Source organism: Sminthopsis crassicaudata, chromosome 4 (genome assembly GCF_048593235.1).
Source record: "Sminthopsis crassicaudata isolate SCR6 chromosome 4, ASM4859323v1, whole genome shotgun sequence".
Taxonomy (NCBI): domain Eukaryota; kingdom Metazoa; phylum Chordata; class Mammalia; order Dasyuromorphia; family Dasyuridae; genus Sminthopsis; species Sminthopsis crassicaudata.
The window spans coordinates 90,725,520-90,748,828 of NC_133620.1; the positions used below are offsets into that span (position 1 = coordinate 90,725,520).

At 31.4% G+C, this 23,309-nt stretch overlaps 1 protein-coding gene across 9 annotated transcripts in view; it reads right to left on the reverse strand.

The window, feature by feature from the left end:
* KCNT2 (potassium sodium-activated channel subfamily T member 2) overlaps window positions 1–23,309 on the reverse strand; it is a 588,661-nt gene that overhangs the window by 153,405 nt on the left and 411,947 nt on the right. For 6 of the 9 annotated variants that reach the window (XR_012489046.1, XR_012489047.1, XM_074308656.1 and 3 more), the window contains 3 exons: window positions 13,960–14,016; window positions 3,542–3,691; window positions 2,052–2,281 (listed from right to left, as the gene is read on the reverse strand). Coding sequence is in view for 7 of the 9 variants with exons in the window: in XM_074308656.1 (XP_074164757.1) it covers window positions 2,052–2,281; window positions 3,542–3,691; window positions 13,960–14,016 (437 nt within the window). In the remaining 2 variants the exon portion in view is untranslated. The remainder of the gene's footprint in view (window positions 1–2,051; window positions 2,282–3,541; window positions 3,692–13,959; window positions 14,017–23,309) is intronic. The other 3 variants (XM_074308658.1, XM_074308657.1, XM_074308655.1) reach the window with 1 other exon arrangement.

Genomic DNA, 23,309 nt, shown 5'->3' on the forward strand with positions numbered 1-23,309 from the left:
GGTAAAGAGAAGGAGAGGGAGAGACAAGGAGGCAGTTAAGTGGCTAGTGGATAGAGTACTGGACCTGAAGTCAAGAAGATCTGAATTCAAATTTGGCTTCAGGCAGAAGTTTAATGCTATATTTAACATGTATTGGACTACTTACCATCTAGAGAAAGGAATGGGAGGAAGGAGGGGAAATTTAGAACTGATGGTTTTGAAGAGTCATGGTTGAAAAAATTACTCATGCTTTTGTTTTGTAAATAAAAAGATATAATTTTTTTTTAAAAAGTCTAATGCTGGGCAAGTCATTTAAACTCTGTTTGCCTTAATCCACTGGAGAATGAGATGGCAAACCACTCCAGGGTTCTTGCCAAGGAAGCTTTATGAACAGTATGTTACATGGCAGCCATGAAGAGTTAGACATAAATGACTAAACAGAGATATACCAATATATCAATACAGATATGGATAAATATAGAAACAAGCTAGACCATGGAAGATCATTAAAAAAAAATACAATGCATTACAATAGAAACTTGTATTCAGTGAAGTAGCTTCTACTAGCTACATGACAATAATGGAAGACAATGTATTTGCTTTTCAAATAGTTATTTGTATATCTATAGAAGCACAGTTTAAAATATATGAAAATATGAGACTAAAGAAGAATTGGTTTAGTCTGAATTTCATGGTGGTTCAAACCCTCTCTAACCACAGATCAGTAGTTAATAATTTAATCTGCCAAGTTTTTTTTTTCATTTCTTTTTTTTAGTTTACTATATTATAAAATGATACTACTTCCATTTTTATGACTAGGGTGATTTAACTGAAAAAAGCCAGTTAATTTATAATTAATAGCATGTTTTCTACTGAATGATATAATGACTTGCAAAGAAAAAGGTAAAACAATTTTTTTTAAAAAACAGCAATTTTTTAAAATGTACATTTAGAATGATGTTTGAAAGGCTTAAAAAGAAAGTCCACCCCCTTCTTTTATTAACAATAAAACTAGTTTCAGACAAATCTAAGCAATATGTTAGAAGGAGGAAGTTGGTATGCTACAGATTGTAAAGAAGTTCATGCTCTCTATATTATGCTCTTTACTTTCTAAAATATATTCTATATATCTTACTTTTTGCTATATGTTCCTGTATATCTTGTGTCTGTATTCTATTACAAACAATACTATAATTCCACATGGATTGCTCATAATTTTAAAAGCTTTCACTAAGAATTTTTATATATTCAAAGACAAAAATTAAACTCTTCCTATCTTCCAAGAACTTATAATCAATTAGTAAATGGTAGGGTGAGGACAATGTGTGTGTGTGTGTGTGTGTGTGTGTGTGTGTTTTCAGTAAAAGAGAATATTCCTTTTGGAAAACAAATACTTCAGAATTACTATTTCATGGAAAACTTTACTTTGTCATTCTGTGTTGATTAGTCTGAAGGATATGTCTTATGTCTATCAAACCAAATTGAGGAAGGAATAGAAATATACATTTATGTAGTTACCTACTAAGTAACATTAACTACATTAAGCGCTTTTTAGAAAAATCATCCTTTTATTCTCATAACAATCCAATGGGATAGGTGCATTTATTATTTTTCACACTTTATAATTGAGGAAACCAAGGGAAGAACAGAGTAAGTGATAGTTAGTATATGAGGCCAAATTTGAAGGCTTCTTAACTTTATAACCAGTACTCTATCCACAAAACCACCAGTAGGCCCTCTTTGTCAAATCAAACTAAATTATATTTTGATTCTCAGCAAATGATACACTCTATATTGCATTGCTAGATTTTGTAAAAGGAAGAAACTATGGTTGATATTTTATAAGTTTTTCTATTTTCATTTTTTTCAATCCTCATGTTTCATAAACACAAGTTTTGTGTCATCAATCAATAAAAAAAAAATTTCACTGATTGAGATTTGTTAAAAGTCAGAATACTCATCAGAATTTTGACTTTATAATATGTACCTATTTCATTCTACTCAAGTCCTTTTATAAATACTGAATGCTTAATGGATATATATATTTAATTAAATATATTTTGAAAACTTACCCATACTGGCAATTATACTATGTACTGGTAATCTAGAAGGTCCATGATAAAATGACTTTGATGCATTGTTTCGTCTTAGCTGGTCTTGATTCTTAAATGCTGAGTTTTCTTCTTTGGTGATATTAATGTAAAAGCATGTATCTGTAGCATTCATAATGTAACGTGGACCTGGATTTAGCAAAATGTTTTTATTATCTTCCCTCCTAACACCAATCAAACAGACGCCAAACCTTAATTAAAAAAGACAACAACACAAAATATAATAATGTAACAATTATAGTTTACTAGTTGAGAATGTTAATTTGCAGAAGACAATCATATTTAGAGTAATTTTAGAGTCAGATTCACAGAATGTCAGAATCATAAGGGAAGGGGCAGAGTCTATGAATGAGCAAACTGACACTGAAAGGATAGAAACAGGGAGTTATACAGGAAGTAGTAAATTGCAGAGATGGGACAAAAACCCATTTCTAATTCCTTGACCAATGGCTTTTACTATACTCATTGTTATCATAAAGAAATGTCTCTAAAACTATATTTCTACAATAGCTTGATTTAGAAGTGAGGAATGGTAGTCTATAAGCATAAAGTACTACATAGGGTGTTTTATTATTTATTCCTATATATATATATATATATATATATATATATATATATATATATATATATATATATATATATATATATATATACTACATACATACATAGTAGTTGCATATAGTCATATATATCATGATGTACGTGCTCTGAGTTGTATATAAAAATATAACTTTAGATCTTTGAGAAATGAAAATGAAGTTTTTTCTTTAATAAATTTTATCTAAAAATTCTTTTATTAATTCTGAGAAAAATTCTAAATATTAATTTGTTCATAAAGGTCTTTGAAAAATTCAAAATACTGAATGCATTCTTTATAGAGCCCCAAGGGGAAATGCATATTTGTATTATTATAGTCATATTTGAAATTTAAAAGTTAGCTCTACATTAAGAAAGAGATTCATAACTGCCTTTACTTATATGTAGATGTGATGATTTTAAAATGATAGAAAAGAATTTCCTTCCAGAGAAGGTCATTCTCTGATTCTCTGACTAAAAGACAGGGTGAAACAAAATATTAGTATTTTGATTAGAGGGGAAGATAACTCGAATTATAATATTTGATAAAATGAAATATCTCAATATTCAAAATGATTTGTTTTATTTTTATCTGTAAACTTCCTTGGGAGATAAGATTATTTTCCTTTTGTTTTTCAGTTTTTAATTGCTGAAAAAGGAAAGCACACTTGATAGTTAAAAATATAATGTTTTTCTTTATTCTTTTTAAAGAGAGAGAAACTTTCTCGGGAAAAATCTTAAATTTCCTTAACAAATATACAAAAACCCAGAAAACATAAATTTGTAAAGAACTGTAAAGTGTCCTGATTCAGAAAATTATGTATAAAAGTAAGAGTCATTTATATTTTCAAACAACCTTGACAACAGGAACATACTTTTTGTGGGCATGGAAAGAGGCATATGTGAAACTCTTTCCCTCATATTCAGCAAAAAATGTACTTTCTTCCATGATGATGTGGTACACTTCATTACCAGAGCATCTTCCATACATCTTCTGCCACTGTTCAGGTGACTGCTGACCTTCTCTGAAATATAGACACAAAGAAGATATACATATATATATATATATATATATATATATATATATATATATATATATATATATATATATATATATATATATATATATATATATATGTGTGTGTGTGTTTGTGTGTGTGTGTGTGTGTGTGTGTGTGTGTGTGTGTGTGTGTATTCCTTATTGGAATTCCTTAATGTATGGCTAATGAGGTCTTCAATGTTAGATGTGGTTAGCAGAGAAATTGAGTACAGCAAGAAGTCACTGCTATGGAAATCAGTTTTCTTCAGTGGTCCTACTTTCTAAAGGTAATCCAGCTATAAATCCAAATAATGTGTCAAGACCTGAGGCTAAATTTTCCCTAGAAAAGGAGTTATGGCTCATCGCTTAGCTGCTACCCTTCTTTGGGTGAGTCCATTATCTATCTCACTATCTCACCCTGCTTCCTGGTATCTTTCTTCTTAAGTTCTCCTTCCCTTCCTATCCCCCCAATGAGGAATCTCTCCTAACTCCACTATGCTTCCCAATCCTACTCCACCTTCTTATAGCCAACTATATCTTTTAGGATGCTAAGTCCCTTTCAGGATTTAGCATGCTAGTTAAGGACATGTCCCAACTTCATGAGGTGATCCTTTTAGGAACTTGTCTCTCATATGCTCTCCCACTCTATTTCATATTTGCCATTCTCAGTATCTATTGTACCCCTCCATTTTGTCTATAATTTCCTCCCTAAATAAATCTACCTTTTGCCAAAGAGAATGGCCATTGTGAATTATTTATATGACCGAACCCCAACTTTTGGTACCAAAACCCCACATCAGAGATTATATCAAAATCCTTGGCCTTCATCTTGACAAAAGATAAGAAATGCAAACCCCAAAGTTCCTATTCCTCCTCTAAGGCAGGATGTCACTGATATAATATGAAACCCTAAAACTTCTGGCTTGGGGAAACTCCCAAAACCAATCTGATTCAGTTATTGCTGACTGTGAACTGGTCAGTGATAATCAAATTTCAGAGACCACCCTGACTTCATCTGGAGATTACTCCCTAGACCTACCCTTGGGCTGTAGAAATTAACATGCCATAAATTAAGCTTCTCTCCTTGGAGGAGAGATTCTAAGTCCAATATTATAGTGATTAAGTCACTACCTTGTTAATAGATCTCAGCAGCTTATGGTTACGTCTAGCCTCTCCGAAGTACTGTAAGCTCCCACAAACCCTCTCCCCATATCCTAGAATCAGCCTCAGTTTCTCTAGACGGAGGCCTCCTGTGTCCCCAACATAACCAAGTACTAAAATCCTCTCAGGACCCAAGTATATAGAAGGGTGTGGCCCTTTCATCTTCTCCTCAGGAAATAATTCCCCACTCTCTCTATCTCTCCAGAGAGACTGCCTCCTGGTGGCTTAGGAAATCTGGGGACCTCTTATACTTTAAGATCTTTCCCTTTTTCTTCCAAATTAATAGGCCCTGGAATACAAAATTCTTTAAATTAATTGAGGAAAATGGGATAAAATAGTATCCAACAAATAATTTGTTCCACTGCTAAAAAGCTGGTGGTTCTTGCAATTTTTTTTTGCAAAAATTCCCATACAAAAACAAGAAAAAGCAGATAAAATCTCAAATTTAAGACTGAAAACTGTTATTTTATTTTAGATCAGCTGACATAATTATATATGAAGGCATAGACTCACCCTTCTCTCCCTGAGTATGGTTGCTCCTAATGCCTGAGCCCTTCCCCCACTTCTCTGATCATTGGGGGAGATGGAAATAATCTCACTCATGCTCATCCTTTTTTTGGGCCTCGAACTTTTGGTTAGATGAAATTTCTTTAACTTTAACATTTCCCCCAACAAGACAGCTGCTCATTACTCAATCCATTACGTGGAAGTTAATATTAGCTTTCTACCAAGCTACTTACCTGGGAAAAAACAGTCCTTAGCACACACACACACACACACACACACACAAACACACACACACACACACACACACACACACACACACACACACACACACACACACAAAACCCTCAGCCTATGTTTACAAAGTATTGAAGGAGATGAGTTGAGATTTTTCAAGACAGTTGTGAAAATCGAGTAAGGCTTCATCTACTTCAGAATTTGAGTAGACCTCAAGGACTTTGAAGATTGAGTCAAGGGCATACTTAAGCTGCCTTCCTGCTATATTCCCATGACATCATTTTCTCCCTATTTCAGTCAAATATGGGCAACTATGTACTTATTGGTCAAATTTAATTTCTTGGGTAGTTCTTGAGTTTAGAATGTAAGACCTTCAGCCAATGACTATGAGGGTCAGTGGTGGGAGGGGGTAGTTGCATTAGGGATTAAAAATGTTAACCCTGCCCCAGAAGGTGCTTCCTCCTTCTATTGCCTGCTCAATGGGTGTGAAGCCCTTCTCATGAGAATATATAATAAACTTTACTTTGCTTCTAGAGATCTCTCCTGCTTTTTTATTAAATGGTGACCCCTCACCATTTCTGAACCACACAGTATTAATGACTAAATATTTGTTTTTATTTTTCAAATTTGTGGTAGTTGTTTTAAGAGCAAAATCATTTCTGTAATGCTAAATATCACTTAGATAAGATACTGTATCAAGGTTCTACTTTTTAATAATGCAAGGAACTTCTAAGAGAAGCTTTTTAGATTTCTGGTTAGTGGGAAATTTTCTGAAAATGGTTATTTCAAAATTCGTTCAGCAAATTATCTAATATTTTATTAAGTGCATCATGGTCTCATTGTTTATTGCCTCCCATCATAGGTATAGGCATAATGTTTTGTAAGCTTTTTTTCTTTTTAGATCTAAAGTCTCTGATATGAAAATGTGTTATTTGACAGAAAAATTTTGGAGAACTGTAATGTTTGGGCTAGCTTTCTGGAGGTCCTTCAGAAGGGTCTTGCTCTCAGCAAGATAGACACAAAGAGAATAGTCAGGGATAACAGTCCAAAGTCTTTATTGTTTCTTTCAGTCTCCCAGTCTGAACCAGTCTCTCCTACAGTCCAGGAGGCAGCAGAACCACCAAGAGGCTGATCAAACATAGAATGTATAACTTTCAGTACTTGTTAGCCCTTATGTACTTTATTGTAATTGCATCATTACAGCATACTGTTTATGTGTGAACTAGAGAACCATTGCATCACCATACTAAGTACTAAGTATATACATATATATATATATATATATATATATATATATATATATATATATATATATATATGAACTAGAGAACCATTATCTCATCAATTCCACTGAGTTAACACCTTGTTTCAAATATACTTATCCAGAGTTCTGGCTTTCTACAGGGAACCATAATTTACTTTTTGAGTTTGAATCCAGATATGGAGAGGACCAATAAATCAGAAAATCCACCATCCCATAGAAATACCACAGAACTTCAAACGGTGGAGATTTGTTCATCTGGGCAAAGAAGGAATTTAAAGGATGGATTTTTAAGCTCTACTTGAGATCAGACCCTTCTAACTTGATTCCCAAAGTTGTCTTCTTTTCTATTGGAATAATTACCACCTATTTCTGAGTGGGGTAAGGGGGTGGAATTCATTTGTGGTTTTCATACCTGAAGTCAAACACCTAAGGATACTTTGCCCTGTCCCTTTTTTCTCTTTAGCACTTTTCTATATTCAAAGCAAGTGAATGTTAAGTTATAAGCAGATTATGACTACTAAAGTTAAAAAAGAAAAAATTAAAAAGTGGTATTTAATTTTCCAGCTACTTCTCCAAATATTTTAAACAGTCAATGCTCCAACTAAAAGTAAGATACTTCCTGATCCCCAAATATGTCCTGAAACTTTCCAGCCTCAATACCTTTGTTCACAGTTATTTCTTCATCCTGAAGTGTTCACCTTGCCAATGCTACCTATCCTCAAGCTTTGTCCAATTTCTATGCATCTATATATTCTTATAAACTTGCTTGGAAAGAAGTGTGAGAAAGTGGTAAGACCTGAGAAACCCTAAGACTTGCTGGCCTTGGGAACAGCATACAAAGCTTTAAGGCCATCTGACCTTGGGACTACCACTAACAATGCTGGCCAATAGCAGTAATTCAAAATTCGTTCTGTTATCAAGAAGCTGTAGAAGTCAATGATGAGAACTATCCCAGACCTACCACTCAGCAATTGTGGTACTTAATAATACCTCTAATCCATAATACTAATTATGATGATTAATATAATTATTAATGTTAATTAATAAAACCTCTAAATTATAATATTAGCATATTAACCTAATCTTCATTTCTCTTTCCCATGAAGTTATCTTCTTGATTCTGACTTTTTATTAGATTCCCTTGGAATTAACCCACTGTCAACTGCCACCTTTTCTTTTTGCTTCTGTCTTTGCTAGATTCCCTTGGAAATTTAACCCTCTTCAATTGGCAGCATGATTATCTCTTTGCCTCTGCATCTTTGCTAAACACCTTTGGAACTTTAGCCTGGTGTCAAACAGTATAATAAATCTTTATCCCTTAACTTGAAGATAAGCTCTATGTGCAAATTCTTTCACCAAACAGTGCCAATTAGGGGAAATCCTAATCTTTTTGGGATGACTTTCTCCTTGACACTTTTATTTAATAAATTTAGATGCCATGTACTCCAACTTATAAAAGAATCTTGACTATAAAATGTTCCCAAATAGTCATCTATTTTCTGCTTATGATTTATAAATAGAAGGAATAGACTGCTTTTTTAGTAGCATAATTCTATTTTTTGATGCTTACATGTTTATTTCTTATTGAAATTTCAGACACTACTTTGCATTAGAGCACTTTGTTTGGCTGCCTCGATATCCCTATCATACTATACACTCAGAAAAAAGAAGAGACTCTGCATTGTATTCTTTAAACACTCTACTATCCAGGATATTGTTTAGAAGCATAAAAAAAATTGTTTGTGGACTAAATAGATCATTTGTTAAGCATAATCACTAACAATGAAATTAAAGAATGTCTTGTTTGCATTCACGTTCTTAAAACAATTTCTTAAATAGCAGGGTATTTGTATAAAATGAATGTTTTTAAGACAGTTGATAAACCTGTTTAAATTTGTATTTTCTAGCTTTTGTTTTCTGATTTCATTTATACAAATAGGTCTTATGAAAATGAGTTATTAGGACTTCTTTTCAACAGGTTAAGAATTGTAAATTTTATCAATATCTCAAGATCTATAATTTTATCTGAGTGGGAATAGGAGACCAACATGGAAAACAACATGTCTCTGAAAACTAACATGTCTCCAACTTAGGTTTTTGAAATACTACTCTCTCCTGGTTCTCCTCTTATCAAACATACTGTTTCTTCTGAATCTTCTTGGCTGGATTCTCATCCAGTTCATATCCTCTAATCACAGGCATCCCATGGACTTTATCATAGTTCCTCTTCTCTCTTCTCTCTGTGTTCATGGATTTAATTACCACCTCTATGCTAGTTATCCCAAATCTTCCTAACCTCACAGGATATCTTTCCTGTCTTAAATCTCTAAGCAGGCTTCCAGTATAACATCTTCACTGGCCTTCTAGATGTCTCAAAATGGATGGTCAGAAGACTTTTAAACAAACATGTCTAAAAACCAAACTCACTCTTCCACCCTAAAATAATTTCCCCAGGGTAAAGGTATCTTTCTATCCCACAGGCTCACAAATCACATATAATTTTTCCTCCTCATTCTCAAAAGCATTCCCTCCTCTATATTCAATATGTTGGTAAGGTTTGTCAATTTTATTTTTGCAACATTTTCCAAATATGATTCTTTTTCTCCTCGGATTCTGACATTACACTGGCATAGGCCATCATCCACTATTCTTAGACTATTGTAATAATCTGTTGGTGAGTCTGCTTGCTTCAGTTCACTCCCACCTTCCATTCAATGATTAATTAGCAAAGTGATCTTTCTAAAGCACAGATAGAATGATGTCTCACTGTGTGTCTCTTTAGTGACAGTTCCTTTATCAAATATAAAATCCTCTTCTTGGTAAAATGAGATGGAAAAATAAATGTCAAACAGCTTTAGTATCTTTGTCAAGAAAACCCTTAATGGATTCACAAAGATTCAGACAAAGGTAAAATCTCATTTCAATTATTAAAATATAGTAAATTTCAATTGGACCCCATTTTTGATCATCATTTTGTCACTCAAGAGAGGAAGGAAAAAAGCTCATCAGTCATGATTCATTTAAGGAGGAGATACACATACACATACATGTTTGTATGTATGTGTATATGTGTGCATTTTACAGAAAATCAATATTCTCAGGTTGCTATATCCTTCCTATTTAAGTTAGCATTTAAAATATGTAATCTTGGAGGTGTCTTTAGTAATCATTAGAAAATTGTTTTCTGGATTATTTTTTTATCTTCTTTACCCTTGCAAATAGAAACCCAAAGAGACCATTAAGATGAGTGAGAGGTTTTAGTCATGTGAAAGAAGTTATAATTTTTAAATGATCGGTATAGGGTCATCTATTTCATAACATATTGCAAAATAATTTTTATTGCTTATCAATTGGCTGATGTATTCCTATAGTTCATTAATTCTAATTCAGAGATTTAGAATTTGTAAGCTTACAAAAGTAAGTTTAGCCAAAACTTAATGCTGTTTGATTTTGCTTGTTATTTTTTGTCCCTAGAATGTTCTAGTGCATGTTTTTCCTCTCTTTTTTCTCCCAGTATTTGCCTTGAAAATACAGTACAAACATTACCCTTTCCAGGAAATCTACTTTAATTTCCTTAGTTAGAAATGGTTGTTCCCCCTTCAATTCGTACATAGAACTTTTTACCTGCCTATTACTATTTTTTTAATGTTATAGCTAGTACATAATTATTTTGATCTAAATAAATATTTATTTGGCCCTGGCTCTCTGTTGAACCTCAGAGATATAAAAATGAAAAAAAAAAATGAAAGAAGGGTATGTATTTGACACTGTCTCTGACATTAACTATAGTTTACACTCTTGTCATTCAGCAAGTATTTACTGCGCACTTACTCATACCAGGCACTATGGTAAATGCTGCAAAAACCATAATCCTTATTCTCAAGGAATTCATTCTTTAATGATAGAGACAATGTGCAAAATATACTTGAGTTTTGCCAGAACACTTGGCTCACATATAAAATATAAAGAGAGCAAATGGAAAGTAATAGTAGTGACAGGGTATGGGAGATTGGGGAATGGGAATAACTGGGAAAGCCCTCTTACATAATGGAAGATTTGAGCATGATTTTTGAAGGCATTCAGGGAAGTCAGGAGGCAGAAGTAAGAAGGAAGAATATCTCAGATAGTTGGTAAAAAGACATGGAATGCAGAAATCAAGAGAGGAAGAGTGAATAGGGCACTTAAACTAGATTATAGAGTATTTGAAAGGAAATAGTGTAAGAAGACTGGAGAGGTCAGAAAGGATCAGAATATAAAAGTCTTTAAATTGCTAAACAGCACATTTTATATTTTCTTTTTGAAGTAATAAGGAACTATTAGAGTTTATTGACTAGAAAAGTTATAATACCACATCTATACTTTAGGAAAATAACTTTAATAGTTGAATGGAAGAGAGATTAGTCTGGGAAAAAAACCTGTCAGGGAGACCAAACAGAAGCCTATTTCAATAGGTAGGCATGAGGTAATCGAGCCCGCATCAGAGTGGTGACTTTATGACTAGAGAGAAATAGCTACAACCTCCCTAGGCCTCAGTAGGCCTGTAAAATAAGAGACTTGGACTAGATCAAATTTAAAGTTCTGAATCTATGATCCCATGATCACCAGTGATGTTCATGATCACTTACTAGATTATAAACATTTAGAGTTTGGGGATCATTTTTGAATTGCTTTTAGTTTCTAAAATCTAAAATTGTAAACAGTAAGAGGACACAGTAAATGTTTTGTTTTAAAAATGAATAGTAATGACTGAAAGTGTTTTAGAATGAAAGCTTTTTATGGGAAAGACCATTTTTGTCTTGTATCTTTACAAGCATAGTTTACAAGCATAGTAACTTTCTCATAATAGATGGTATAGTAGACAGAGTGATGGACTTGGAGTAAGGAAGATCTGAGTTCAAATTGAGCCTCAGATACTTAAGCTGAATGACAGCAAGCAAGCCACTTATTCTCTATTTGCCTCAATTTCCTTATTTGTAAAATGGCAATAATAGCGATACCATGTTGGGTTGTTGTGAGGATCAAATGAAATTACATTTTCTTACTATCCATAGTGTGCTTCAAAGCTTCTCAGGAAGCTTACATTCCACCTAGACAACAAAGATTTAAGGATTTTGTCCTTTTTTGTGTGTGTGTATGTGTGTGTGTGTTTGTATGTGTGTGCACATATATAAAGTACTTCTCAAATCTTTCAACATTATATAAACATTTTGACTACTACTGAGAAGAAACATATAGCTAAAATTAGAACATTAGTAAAGAGTATGAAAGATAAAATAAATGGAAACCCAAGAAAATTTTGGAAGAAAACAGGAGAAACTGATTTTCATGCCCTTCAATTTTCATATATAATAAATATATTTAGTTTATCTTAACTTAATATATAAGGGGAGATCATGACCACAAAATGAGAGATAAACTACCAACTAGATCACACCAACTAGATCAACTCCTCATTTATAGATGAAGAAGCTGAGGCACAGGATAATAAATTGACCTTCAAGATCTCTCAAAGATAGGAAGCATTAGAGAGGGAAATTTTTACTTAGGTGTCTGTGAAATTTGTATTCACAGATTTAAAACAGAGAATTCATAATGAACAGAGATCTGGATTCAAAGTAGGATGAAGTTAATTCAAGTTCATTCTCAAACATGTGCTGTTAGTATGACTATGAACAAGACACTTACTCTTTCAAGCAAACCCCCTAAGACTATGATTTGAAGGACACTTATTTATCTGCATCACTAGAGGAAGTTTTATACCAGGGATTGCCTTTAAACATGAAATAATAGATCCAGAAAAAAATAAATATTAAATTATTTTGATCAATTGACTTTTTTTTTAGTGTTATATGTATTCCAAGAAAGATTAGCATCAAATTGTTCTCTTTAGTTCCTCAGTTATAAAATCAAATGTCAAATAATTAATTGTAGTTTTTGCCAAAATATGCACTAATAAAATATAACCACATTGTATTACATATTCTTGTTTTTTAAATATGTCTATTTACTATATTATTTCAAGTTAATTCAAGTAATATCATCGCCAAATTAGTTTACTTTGATAACAGTATTTCAGAGGCAAAGAACTGTTTGTTTGAATACCTGTTTATTATCTAATCCAATAGTCTCCATCTCCACAAATATTGTTATCAGGATCTGAACATGACCCTGATTTCTTGAGGGCCATTCTAGAAGGATACAAGATCCAACAAGTTCTACAAGCTTTTAGGTATTGACTCACTGATGACTACAATCTTGAGAACCATACTAGCAAAATTCAGAGGTTCTTTACTAGGTTAGGCAAAAGAGTACTAAGATTTTTTTACCTTAATTCCTGGAGATTATCTACAAGGTATTAGAGAGGCTGTAACATGGGACAGTATCATGAGTATTCAACCAAACAGAATAGGAGTTCTTTGAACTATCTGAAATATCACTTCTGGAATGAATTGCTACTGTTCTGAAAAGTTAGAAGTTTTATTTTTATATATCCATAAGTCAATGATTACCTTAGGAAAAAAAATGACCTTGGATTATCATTTGTAAATATAGGTGAAAGATGTTATTAAAGATAAAAGAAAGGCTTTAGTTCCTACATTTATGAGTATTGATTGTTCTGATAGACTCCACAAGTCACCAATTTCTATTGTTCCTCTAAAGCCTAGGACAAATGCTCTTTTCTATGTAGTTTTTTCTTATCTTTCCTAATTCAGAAATCATCATCCCACATTTCCACTTTGACCCCAACTTAACTTTCAGAAATTATCCCTTTCTCAATCAAACCACTTATTTTCACATTATTCTCTATTAATGTTTATTTGTTTACTTTTCAAATCTCTTCAACTAAATTGTAAGTCAAAAACAAGAGCTTCCTTGTATTCTCCATGGTATCTAGAACACTATCTTATACATAGTTGCTGTTGAATAAATATTGGATAAATGGATGGATGAACGGATGCATTTCATTTTATATGGGTATTAATTGAAAATAAGAAAGCATTGTCAACTAGGTGATCACAAAGTTATGAATATAATCAAAAGTAGAATGTGGCAGATTTTAAGCTTTGCCCTGTGATAAAGCATGTCACCTGTTTAAAGTCTGCTTGGTTCCAGTTAGTTGTTTAAATGGTTCCCAGGGTGCTGTTCTGCAAAGATCACATGAAGCATATCAATTCAAAAACACCAATAAACTCTCATGTTACTTACACAATAAAACATGCACCTATTAATGTAATTTTGTTTTCAACATTACTTTAAATATTATAAATGTACATGTTGTAATGGATAAAGTAGTGAAAGTAGAATCAGGAAGATCTCAATTCAAATCTAATCTTAGACACTTACTAGCTGTGTGGCCTTGGCTAAGACATTTAACCTCTTCCTGTCTCAGTATCTTCTTCTGCAAAATGAGGATAATAATAGCATCTAGCTCCCAAGGTTATTTTGAGGACCAAATGAGATAATATTTGTGGGAAGCTTTTCAAACTTAAAAATGCCATATAAATCCTATTATTATCATTAAGGAAGAATTTTATAAAATTAAAAATTAATCAGTTAAAATGCAGGATTGAAAATTTGTTTGGAATAGTTTCTTTCCTACATATGAAATGCAACAAATAAATCAGATTTATAGTATTTTTAAAACTTTTTCTCATGTGAGCCTCGCAAAACCTTTCAGAGAAAATGCTATTTATTAATTACTAAACTTACTTTCCAAATGAGTAATACAATAAATACTTTGTAAATGAGAGTAAATGCCTGGTGTATGAGTTGTAAAACTAACAAAGATAGGAGGAAAAATTGTAACTGTGGTCTCTTTTGATTACATCTTCCACTTTCTCCATGCTTCTTAAGAAAGCAACAAATTAACTTCCCATAAACATTAATTAGCTCTTACCCTCCCTTGCTAGGTTTCTTTCTTGAAATAAGGAGAACAAAAGGAGAAAAAATGGGTCATAGAAATAATGCTATATTACTCATTTAGGTATAGTTTTCTGAAGGTCCACAGAATAGGCAGAACAAAGTTGTAATATAGGAACCTTTCCATATCTTTATTTTGAAACAGTTTAAATACTTCTATGGTTTCTCATAAATCATTAAAACCGAAATCCTAAACTTTACAAAACATACCACACTTAGATGTGTTCAATGTTCTGCCACTAGGTGGAAGTATGAAACTATTTTCCAAGTCTCCAAAGACAAAAACTCAATAGTAAAGATAAAGAGTACAATAAAGAATCTATTTTTTTTTCAATAAGGATTTTAAGCAGCAACCATTTGCTGAGAAATTCAGTGAAAGTGAAATCAAGAATCCTTAGAAATAAAAGCATGTCATGTACACTTTGAAAAAATGCTGCTTTCATAGGTATTTTCTCCTTTTGTAATCAACTTGTCTTTCTTAATGATCAACCATGTCTGACCAATGGAAAACTTAATGCACAGCACTGAAGATCAAGAAATATTTAATATCATATCAAAAATTATATCAAAACTCCACATGTCTATATTCCAAAATACAAAATACCAATGAAATTACTTCCCTGAATTATTTATGAAAACACAAATATTATCTTCTTATCCCTTTTTTCTTCCCTACATTGCTCAACTTCTAAACTTTAAGCAAATTATATTAAACAGATAAATTTAAACTCAAATGTATTTAATAACAACAAGCAATAAAAAACAAAAAACAAACAAAAACAAATGAATTGGCCCAGAAATAATATATAGATTCTAACTGGAGTTAGAAGATCTGGTATTAAGGTCAGGTATTTACCCTTTTTTGTTTATCTAAGCTTTGGTAAAGCAAACTGAACTTCCCTGAACCTCATTTTCCTTATCCAATTATGATGTGCATATTCACAAATATATTTCAAAATCATTCAAATGAATTTCTTTAAATTGCTTAACCTAAGTCTAATTAATTTTACTTTCCTGTGCAAAAGATATTGTTTTCTTTTTTTTAATGATGATTTTTTTGCAACATTTTCATAATTTCCATTCTTTTTCAGGTTTCAAGTAGCAAAAAAAGAGATAAAATAAAATTAGGTACATTCTCTCATTTATTCTATGCCTTTGTCTCTCTCAGAAACATGAAAATTCCTAGGTTTTAACTTGTGACCCTTTTGGCTGTTCAGGTATAATTGTAGAATTCTAAATTTAAGGACCATTCATTTCTGTTCTCAAACTTCAAGGTCATCATATCCCTCTTCTTGTTTTGTCTTATTGCCTCAATTCCAGGAAAAAAAAAATATATATATATATATATATATATATATATATATCTTCTGCATTTCCTAATTTCCTTCCTGGTACTGCTCAGATGACAATCAATCTATAAACAATAATAGTTAGAGAAAAATAGATATGACAAATTTGCCCCATAGGTAAGTATTATAAATTCTCCTTATGCCTATTTACATTATACACTTTGTGCATTTTCTAAAAAAAAAAAAAAAAAAAAAAAAATTTTTTTTAAAAAACATTAGAAATTGGCTTGTCAACAAGGAAACTTCAAGGTCACTTTTCCTGTATTTTCAGTCTGTCTATTTTCAGGACATGCAGATTAACATTATCTTGAATTAAGTGAAAACTAAATAATAAATTATCTCTCAAAGAGGCAGGGTAAAGGTAGTATAATGTATTACAAATGCCCAATAGGTTGTGTTTTTTTATTTTTATTTTTTACAATTACTTGCCTTTTTATTACTATAGGTTATTAAAAGTTGATTGCCTATGCTTTCTCTTGGCTTGCAGCACGATGCTGACTATAAAGTTTTTTCTTAATATTTACATTAATAACGTAAATATGTATACTATAATGATCATATACATATATATATTTTCTACATAATATAACATTATGGTATCACATAATATAAATGACATTCATAATAATTAAAAATGTTACAAATATAAACAAAAAACAAATATTGAATTACTGGAACAATCAATAAATATTTGTCAATTGTCTACTATATGTCAGCCACTGTGTTAAGTGCTGATGCTCCAAATATCTCATGCTCAAGCTCTTGATATATGCTCCCATGAAAACATCTTGATATCTAATAAAGTGATTGTGAAATACTGGCCCCAAATCAAGATCCACCCATTTTCCACTTTAATCTAGAGTGGTTTTGTATGTATAATCTCTTAGTCTAAACAGTCTGAAAAGTGATGTACATGGATTGTTTGAAGCAAAGACTCTAAATTATTTGGCAGGGAATCATATTCTCACACAATGGTATCTATGTGTGAGATTATCTAACTTCATGCAGATAAAATAGGGGAGAAAGAGTGCATTACTGCTGTGATTTTAAATGGATGGACAACTCCTCATATAAATCTAGGAGACTTGCCTAAGCCATTATGAGTTTAAGATCCCAAAAAAAGACACCTCAAGGGGACTTGAGATACGTTAAAGACAGACATTGGATTCATCTTTCTGATTCAATGGCTATTTCCTTATCATCTTATGTTTCTCCAACAAATAACGGATTAAAAAAAATATATATATATGTATATATATATGTATATATATATATATGTATATATATATATATGTATATATATATACATATATATATGAAGAAGAGTGAATTCTAAATGTACTTATATTTCATATGCATGTAGCCTATTGATTTTTTTTTTTTTTTTTTTTTTGCTGAGGCAATTAGGGTTAAGTAACTTGCCCAGGGTCACACAGCTAGGTGGCATTAAGTGTCTGAGATCTGATTTGAATTCAGGTCCTCCTGACTTCAGGGGTAGTGCTCCATCTACTGCACCCCTAGCCTATTGAATTTTAAAACTTGCAAATTAATGAAAACTCTTAGCTCATTTAATTGTGGGTACTGCCTTGAAGCATACTACACATTTGATATTCAAATTAAATCCTCACATAATTGATACTAAAAAGACAGCTAGATATATCACTGGAAAATAGAATCAGTCATTAGAATTATCTACACTGTTGTTATGAAATTGCTAGAATTTTATGTTCTGTCATATCCTGTCAAAATTCAAAAGGTTGTCTATTACAACTATTCTTTTTAGAGAAAAATGACATTGCTAATTATTCTTCCTGAAAGTCTTTCTTTCTTTTTTGTTCATAATACTGTCTGATTATTGATTTGGTGATTTAAAAATAGTTTTAATAAATCAAAGTTGCTTATATATAGCATATGCACTAGCAATTCTAATATTCTTATTTATCTTTTCATCACCTAAGTTATACAACTTTTCTCTATGCTCATAACAACTGTTAATTAATTTTAATCTGTCAGCAAATTTTAAATTCTAAACAATTAAAACATATGAATCCATGAATACCATATAAAATAAACAATACAACTAAGTTTTAGGTTTAAAAATTTGATTACAAAAAAGAAAGATTTAATATGTTTTTTATATATATATATATATATCAGCCTTTTTGTAGAGGCAAAGAACTGAAAATAGAAGGAATATCCCTCAATTGGGGTATGGCTGAACAAGTTGTAATATATGATTATGATGGAATACTATTGTACTATAAGAAATGAGGAGGAGGCAGATTTCAGAAACTCCTGGAAAAACTTACAGCAACTGATACAAAGTAAAATTAGCAGAACCACAAGGACATTGTACTCAATCACAGCAATATTGTATGACTAATTTATTCTCAAACAATTCTGAAGGATTTATGATGAAAAATTATATACATCTCCAGAGAAAGGACTGGTATTGTCCGAATGCAGACTGAAGCATGATTTTATTTTTGTTTTTAACTTTATTGTTCTTTTCTTTTTTTGTCTATTTTCTTTCACAATATGAATTATATGGAAATGAGTTTTGTGTGACTGCATGTGTCTACGTACATCAAATTGCTTGTCTTCTCAATGAGGGCAGGGGAGATAGGGAAAGAAGTTGAAATTCCAAATTAAAAAAAAAAAAGAATGTCAATATTGTTTTTACATGGAATTGAGAGGAAATAAAACACAGTATTAAATAAAATTAGTAAATAAAAACCATGAACACACAGTAAAATGACTGTCTTAAAGGAAAGAGAATTGAAATGATGAAATTGAAAATAATGGGATCTGTGTTGTGATCCTCAATTCAACTACTACTTGTCCTCTTAGGGAGCCTCACATTTAAGACAAAATATATTACTAATGTATCTTCCATTGTTGAAATTTTATCCATCTGCTTCCCCTTTTCTAAATGTAGGTGATGGCAACATCCTACAGACCCATCTTGGGACTATTTTTCTCTGAAGATAACTTGGTTCTCCTGGTTTTACTCATATCCTATATTTTCTTCTTCTTCTTTCTCCTCAACCTTTTTTTTTTTTCTTCTTGTTTCCTATTCTTTTTCTTTTCTTACCTCTCCTCCTTTTCCTAGAACTCTGTCATCTTCTCTCTTCCTCTTCTCATTTTTCTTCAGCCTCTTACATATGATTATTCTATTAGGGCTCTATTATTCCTCTTCTAACCAAATTATCAATGAAAGTGCTAAAGCTAAAATATATACTAGCTATGATCTGCATTTGATTAAAGGGATTTCTGCACTTAAATAAGTAAAAGTTCTTAATTTGTCAATATATATAACATATAACCAATTGGTATTCATTCTAAATTTTAAACTAATTCTATTGGACCTGCCCTTTTTTTTAACCTTCTAAAATATTAAAGTATTTTTCATAAATAAAATTTTTATTTGGAAACTTTTCTCTTAAAGATTTTTTTAAGAAAATATAAATTTAGTTGTGTAATTTTCATTCTCATCTTTTAAAAAATTAGATACATTTTGAGTTTTCACTTAATGACCAATTTAATTGGCAAGGAGAATTTCAAAAAAGTGAAAATGGACAATGTTAGAACAATTGTTGAAAGAAGAGCACATTAATTTGCTATAAAACAAATTCTAATTGTGCTAAGGAAGTCAATGATATATTTTTAATTAAATTATTAAAAATAATGCATTTTGTTTGATGCTGCAAAGAACTGGAAGAAGGTGGGATGGGGTTTGGGAGGGGAGAATGAATGCTCATTGATTGGCCAATGGATAGAAAATTTATTGTACTTCAATGGAATATTATTGTGGTATAAGAAATAATGGATAGGATGACTACAGAGAAGACTGTGAAGACTTCTGTGAACTGATGCAAAGTGAAATGAGATCCAGGAAAATGATATACATAATGAATACAAAATTGTAAATTGATGGAACTCCACCTCTAAGACAAATTAAATTCAAAATGGGAAACTATAATGACCAAACTTGGTCCTAAAAAAAAAGATATGACAACATAGTTAACTCTTTTCTTTGCAAAGGTGAACTACAGAGATATGATACTGCATATTATTTTTAATTTAATTGTATGTTAATTAGCTTTGAAGAACTATGTTTATGTCTATTATTTACTCATTTTATGAGTTGACTTTGGAAAAGGGGCAGAGAAATATATTGATAAATGTAAATGAAGGAAAAATAGATGTCAATTATGTTTCAATGAGTTACCACAATCATGCCTGGGAAGCTTGAAAATTGAACTATTGGTTTACATGATTTTTAGGAATATTGTGGACCAGAGGTCTGTGGGCTTCTTGTCTTTGTTTTTATGATAATTATATTTCAATGTCATTGCTTTTCTCTATAATCTTCCATATTTTAGTTTATTTATTTAAAAGCTTTTTTTTTTCCCTTGAAAGTCATAGCTTTCACCAGATTTCCAAGGGAGTCCATGATAGAAAAATCTTAAGATCCCTCACTCTAGACAATACATTTAATTAAGAGCAATATATATATTTATAGTGAACAATAAGAGAAGAAAAGTACCCTGAAAACAAGTTTTTTTTTTCCAGATTATAAAAATGCCATTCAAATTCATAATTTAAAAACCATCATTTGTTTTACTTTGATTATTCTTGTTTCCAGTATTGTGGTAGTTAATTATTTTCCACTTTTTGTATGTCTTATGATCTAAGCTAGCATAATAAAGTAAAGATTGTTTTTACAATCTGAATTTCAATATTTTCGATAAATTCTCCTATCATCACACTTATATTGTCAAGACCTAAGATAGTACTTCTCTTGCAATGTTTTCACAGCTCTTTATACACTTTGTTTGATTTCTTGAAATAAAAACTGCTATATCTATCCCAGAAATACTAGGGCTTGACCATAAAGTTTTGAGACAAGTATCCATAAAGCAAATTAAAAATAGTTATTTTATAATTGTACACACATGTAAGTCATCGAAACATTTATTAAGCACCTATTATGTGACAAGTACTGTGCTAAGTGCTAGGGGTACAATGAAAAGTAAAAGACAATTCCAGCTAACAAAAAGCTTATGGTATAATGGGAGAAAGAATATACAAGCCACTACGAGAAAATACGATTGTGTGTGTGTGTAATAAGGGGAAGCATATAACTAGTAAGGGGACTGGAAAGACAAGAAGAATACAGGTTACTGAAAGTTTTAAAAGCCAAATAGATGATTTTATATTTGATCCTCAAAACAAGCAATTTATAAATAAGATTGAAATTGAATATTCATTTAAAAAAACTAAAATCTAAAAAAAATAGATGAGTATATTTTAAGTTTATTTAAGAATTACCCGGCATATTATATGGACTTTTTTGTAAGAAAAATTATTTTCAATATAATATAACTCTTCTATTACATCCCTCATATTGTTGAATTTTTGACATAGTGAAATGTTATTAACCAAGCAAATAAACATGATATTATAGATCCTGGACATTTCCTTCTCTCTAATTTACCTGGACATAATTTTTTTGAATGTTATGGTCTCATCTTAATATTTCTTTTTCATAATCTCATTTTCCTTTAAAACAGCCCTAGAGACATATCAGTATCTTCCTCTTCCAGAACATATTGATTAAAATAGCAAAGAGGTTCAGTAAGTTAATAAACTGTTCTTCATCAAATAAAGAGTAATAAGTTACAACAGACTTTTTAAAATGTATTTAAGGGAATTGAAGTCATCTTTAATTTGATTCTGCTAAAATTGTACAGCACCCTTTGGAAACATTCTGCATTTCCCCTACATTGAACATGTATTTATAGAATGTGGCATAGAGAGTTCTCACTTCTCTCTCTTTTCATCTATTCAGAATACTTAAAAAAAAATCATCTACCACATTACTATTTTCAAAACCCATCTCTAGCAATTTTGTCATCTGAATCAATCTCAGATTCTGTCTCCTTGTTATCATTATGTCTCTGTACAGAAATTCAACTACATCTCTTCCTTTAATCATTATTTCTGGCTATTTTGCTCCATTTATTTATTTATTTCTAACTCACCAAACTATCCTTTTTTCTGAGTCTTCTGCCTTTCATTTTCCTGTTTTCTGCCACATGCTCAGAGAATCTTCTCTCAATTTAACCTTTTATCAGACTCTCATTATTAAAAACCTCAAATCTTTCACAAATACCTCTACAATAGTTCATTAATGCTGAAACTATTTAAAAATCAAAAATAACTGATTAACACCTATAAATCCAGTCTAGATGTAATTTTGTTCTGAATCTAAATAATATTCCTTATTATTTTGAATTATCAAAGCTTGGCATTCCATTTACTGGAAATATAACTTTAAGCTGCTCTTAGATCTTTATCCAAGATACTTATGACATAGTAACCTAACAGAGGTCAAACTGAACTTGTCTAATAAAGATCTATACTAGTACAGATAATATTTTTATATGCTCATTTCTAAAAGTTTTGTGATTCTTTTTCATGAAGCAATTGCAAAAGTTTAGGTTGTTCTGTGAAACTTCTGAGACAGATATCTATATAAGAGAGTAGTGAAGAACTTGTTAATGGAGATACATCCTTGAATCACATAATATATGTGGTTTCAATCTTAAGTCTACTTGTAGAAAATTGTTGGGGGGAAGGGAGAGGGAAAGTCATTTTGCATACTATTTTCTCTGTTAAAGGATTGTCACTACGTGATGATAAAAATCTTATGGCTGTCTATATATACAAGTTGACTCCTTTGGGCATAGTTCTGAATTTTTAAAAATTACAAATAGAGATGTAAAGAGTTCAGCTCCATTGAACCCATTACATTTTCCCCTTCCCTTTTTCCCTTTTTAGACTTCTCTTGGTCTGATATTGGGAACCAAATGTTTTATTTAAATATGCTCTACTTGTTATGAAAGTTCGAATTCTTTCTATTTCTTTAAATTACCATTTTTCTCTTGAAAAATGATTCACAATTTCACTGGATAGGTACCCTTGGTTGCAGTCCTAGCTCCTTTGCCATCCAGAACCCACATTGTGTGTGTGTGTGTGTGTGTGTGTGTGTGTGTGTGTGTGTGTGTGTGTGTGTGTGCTTGCCATCTGACCTGATACTTCTGAAACTTGACTATAATGTTCTCTGGAATTTTTATTTTGATATCTCTTTCCTAAGGTGATGG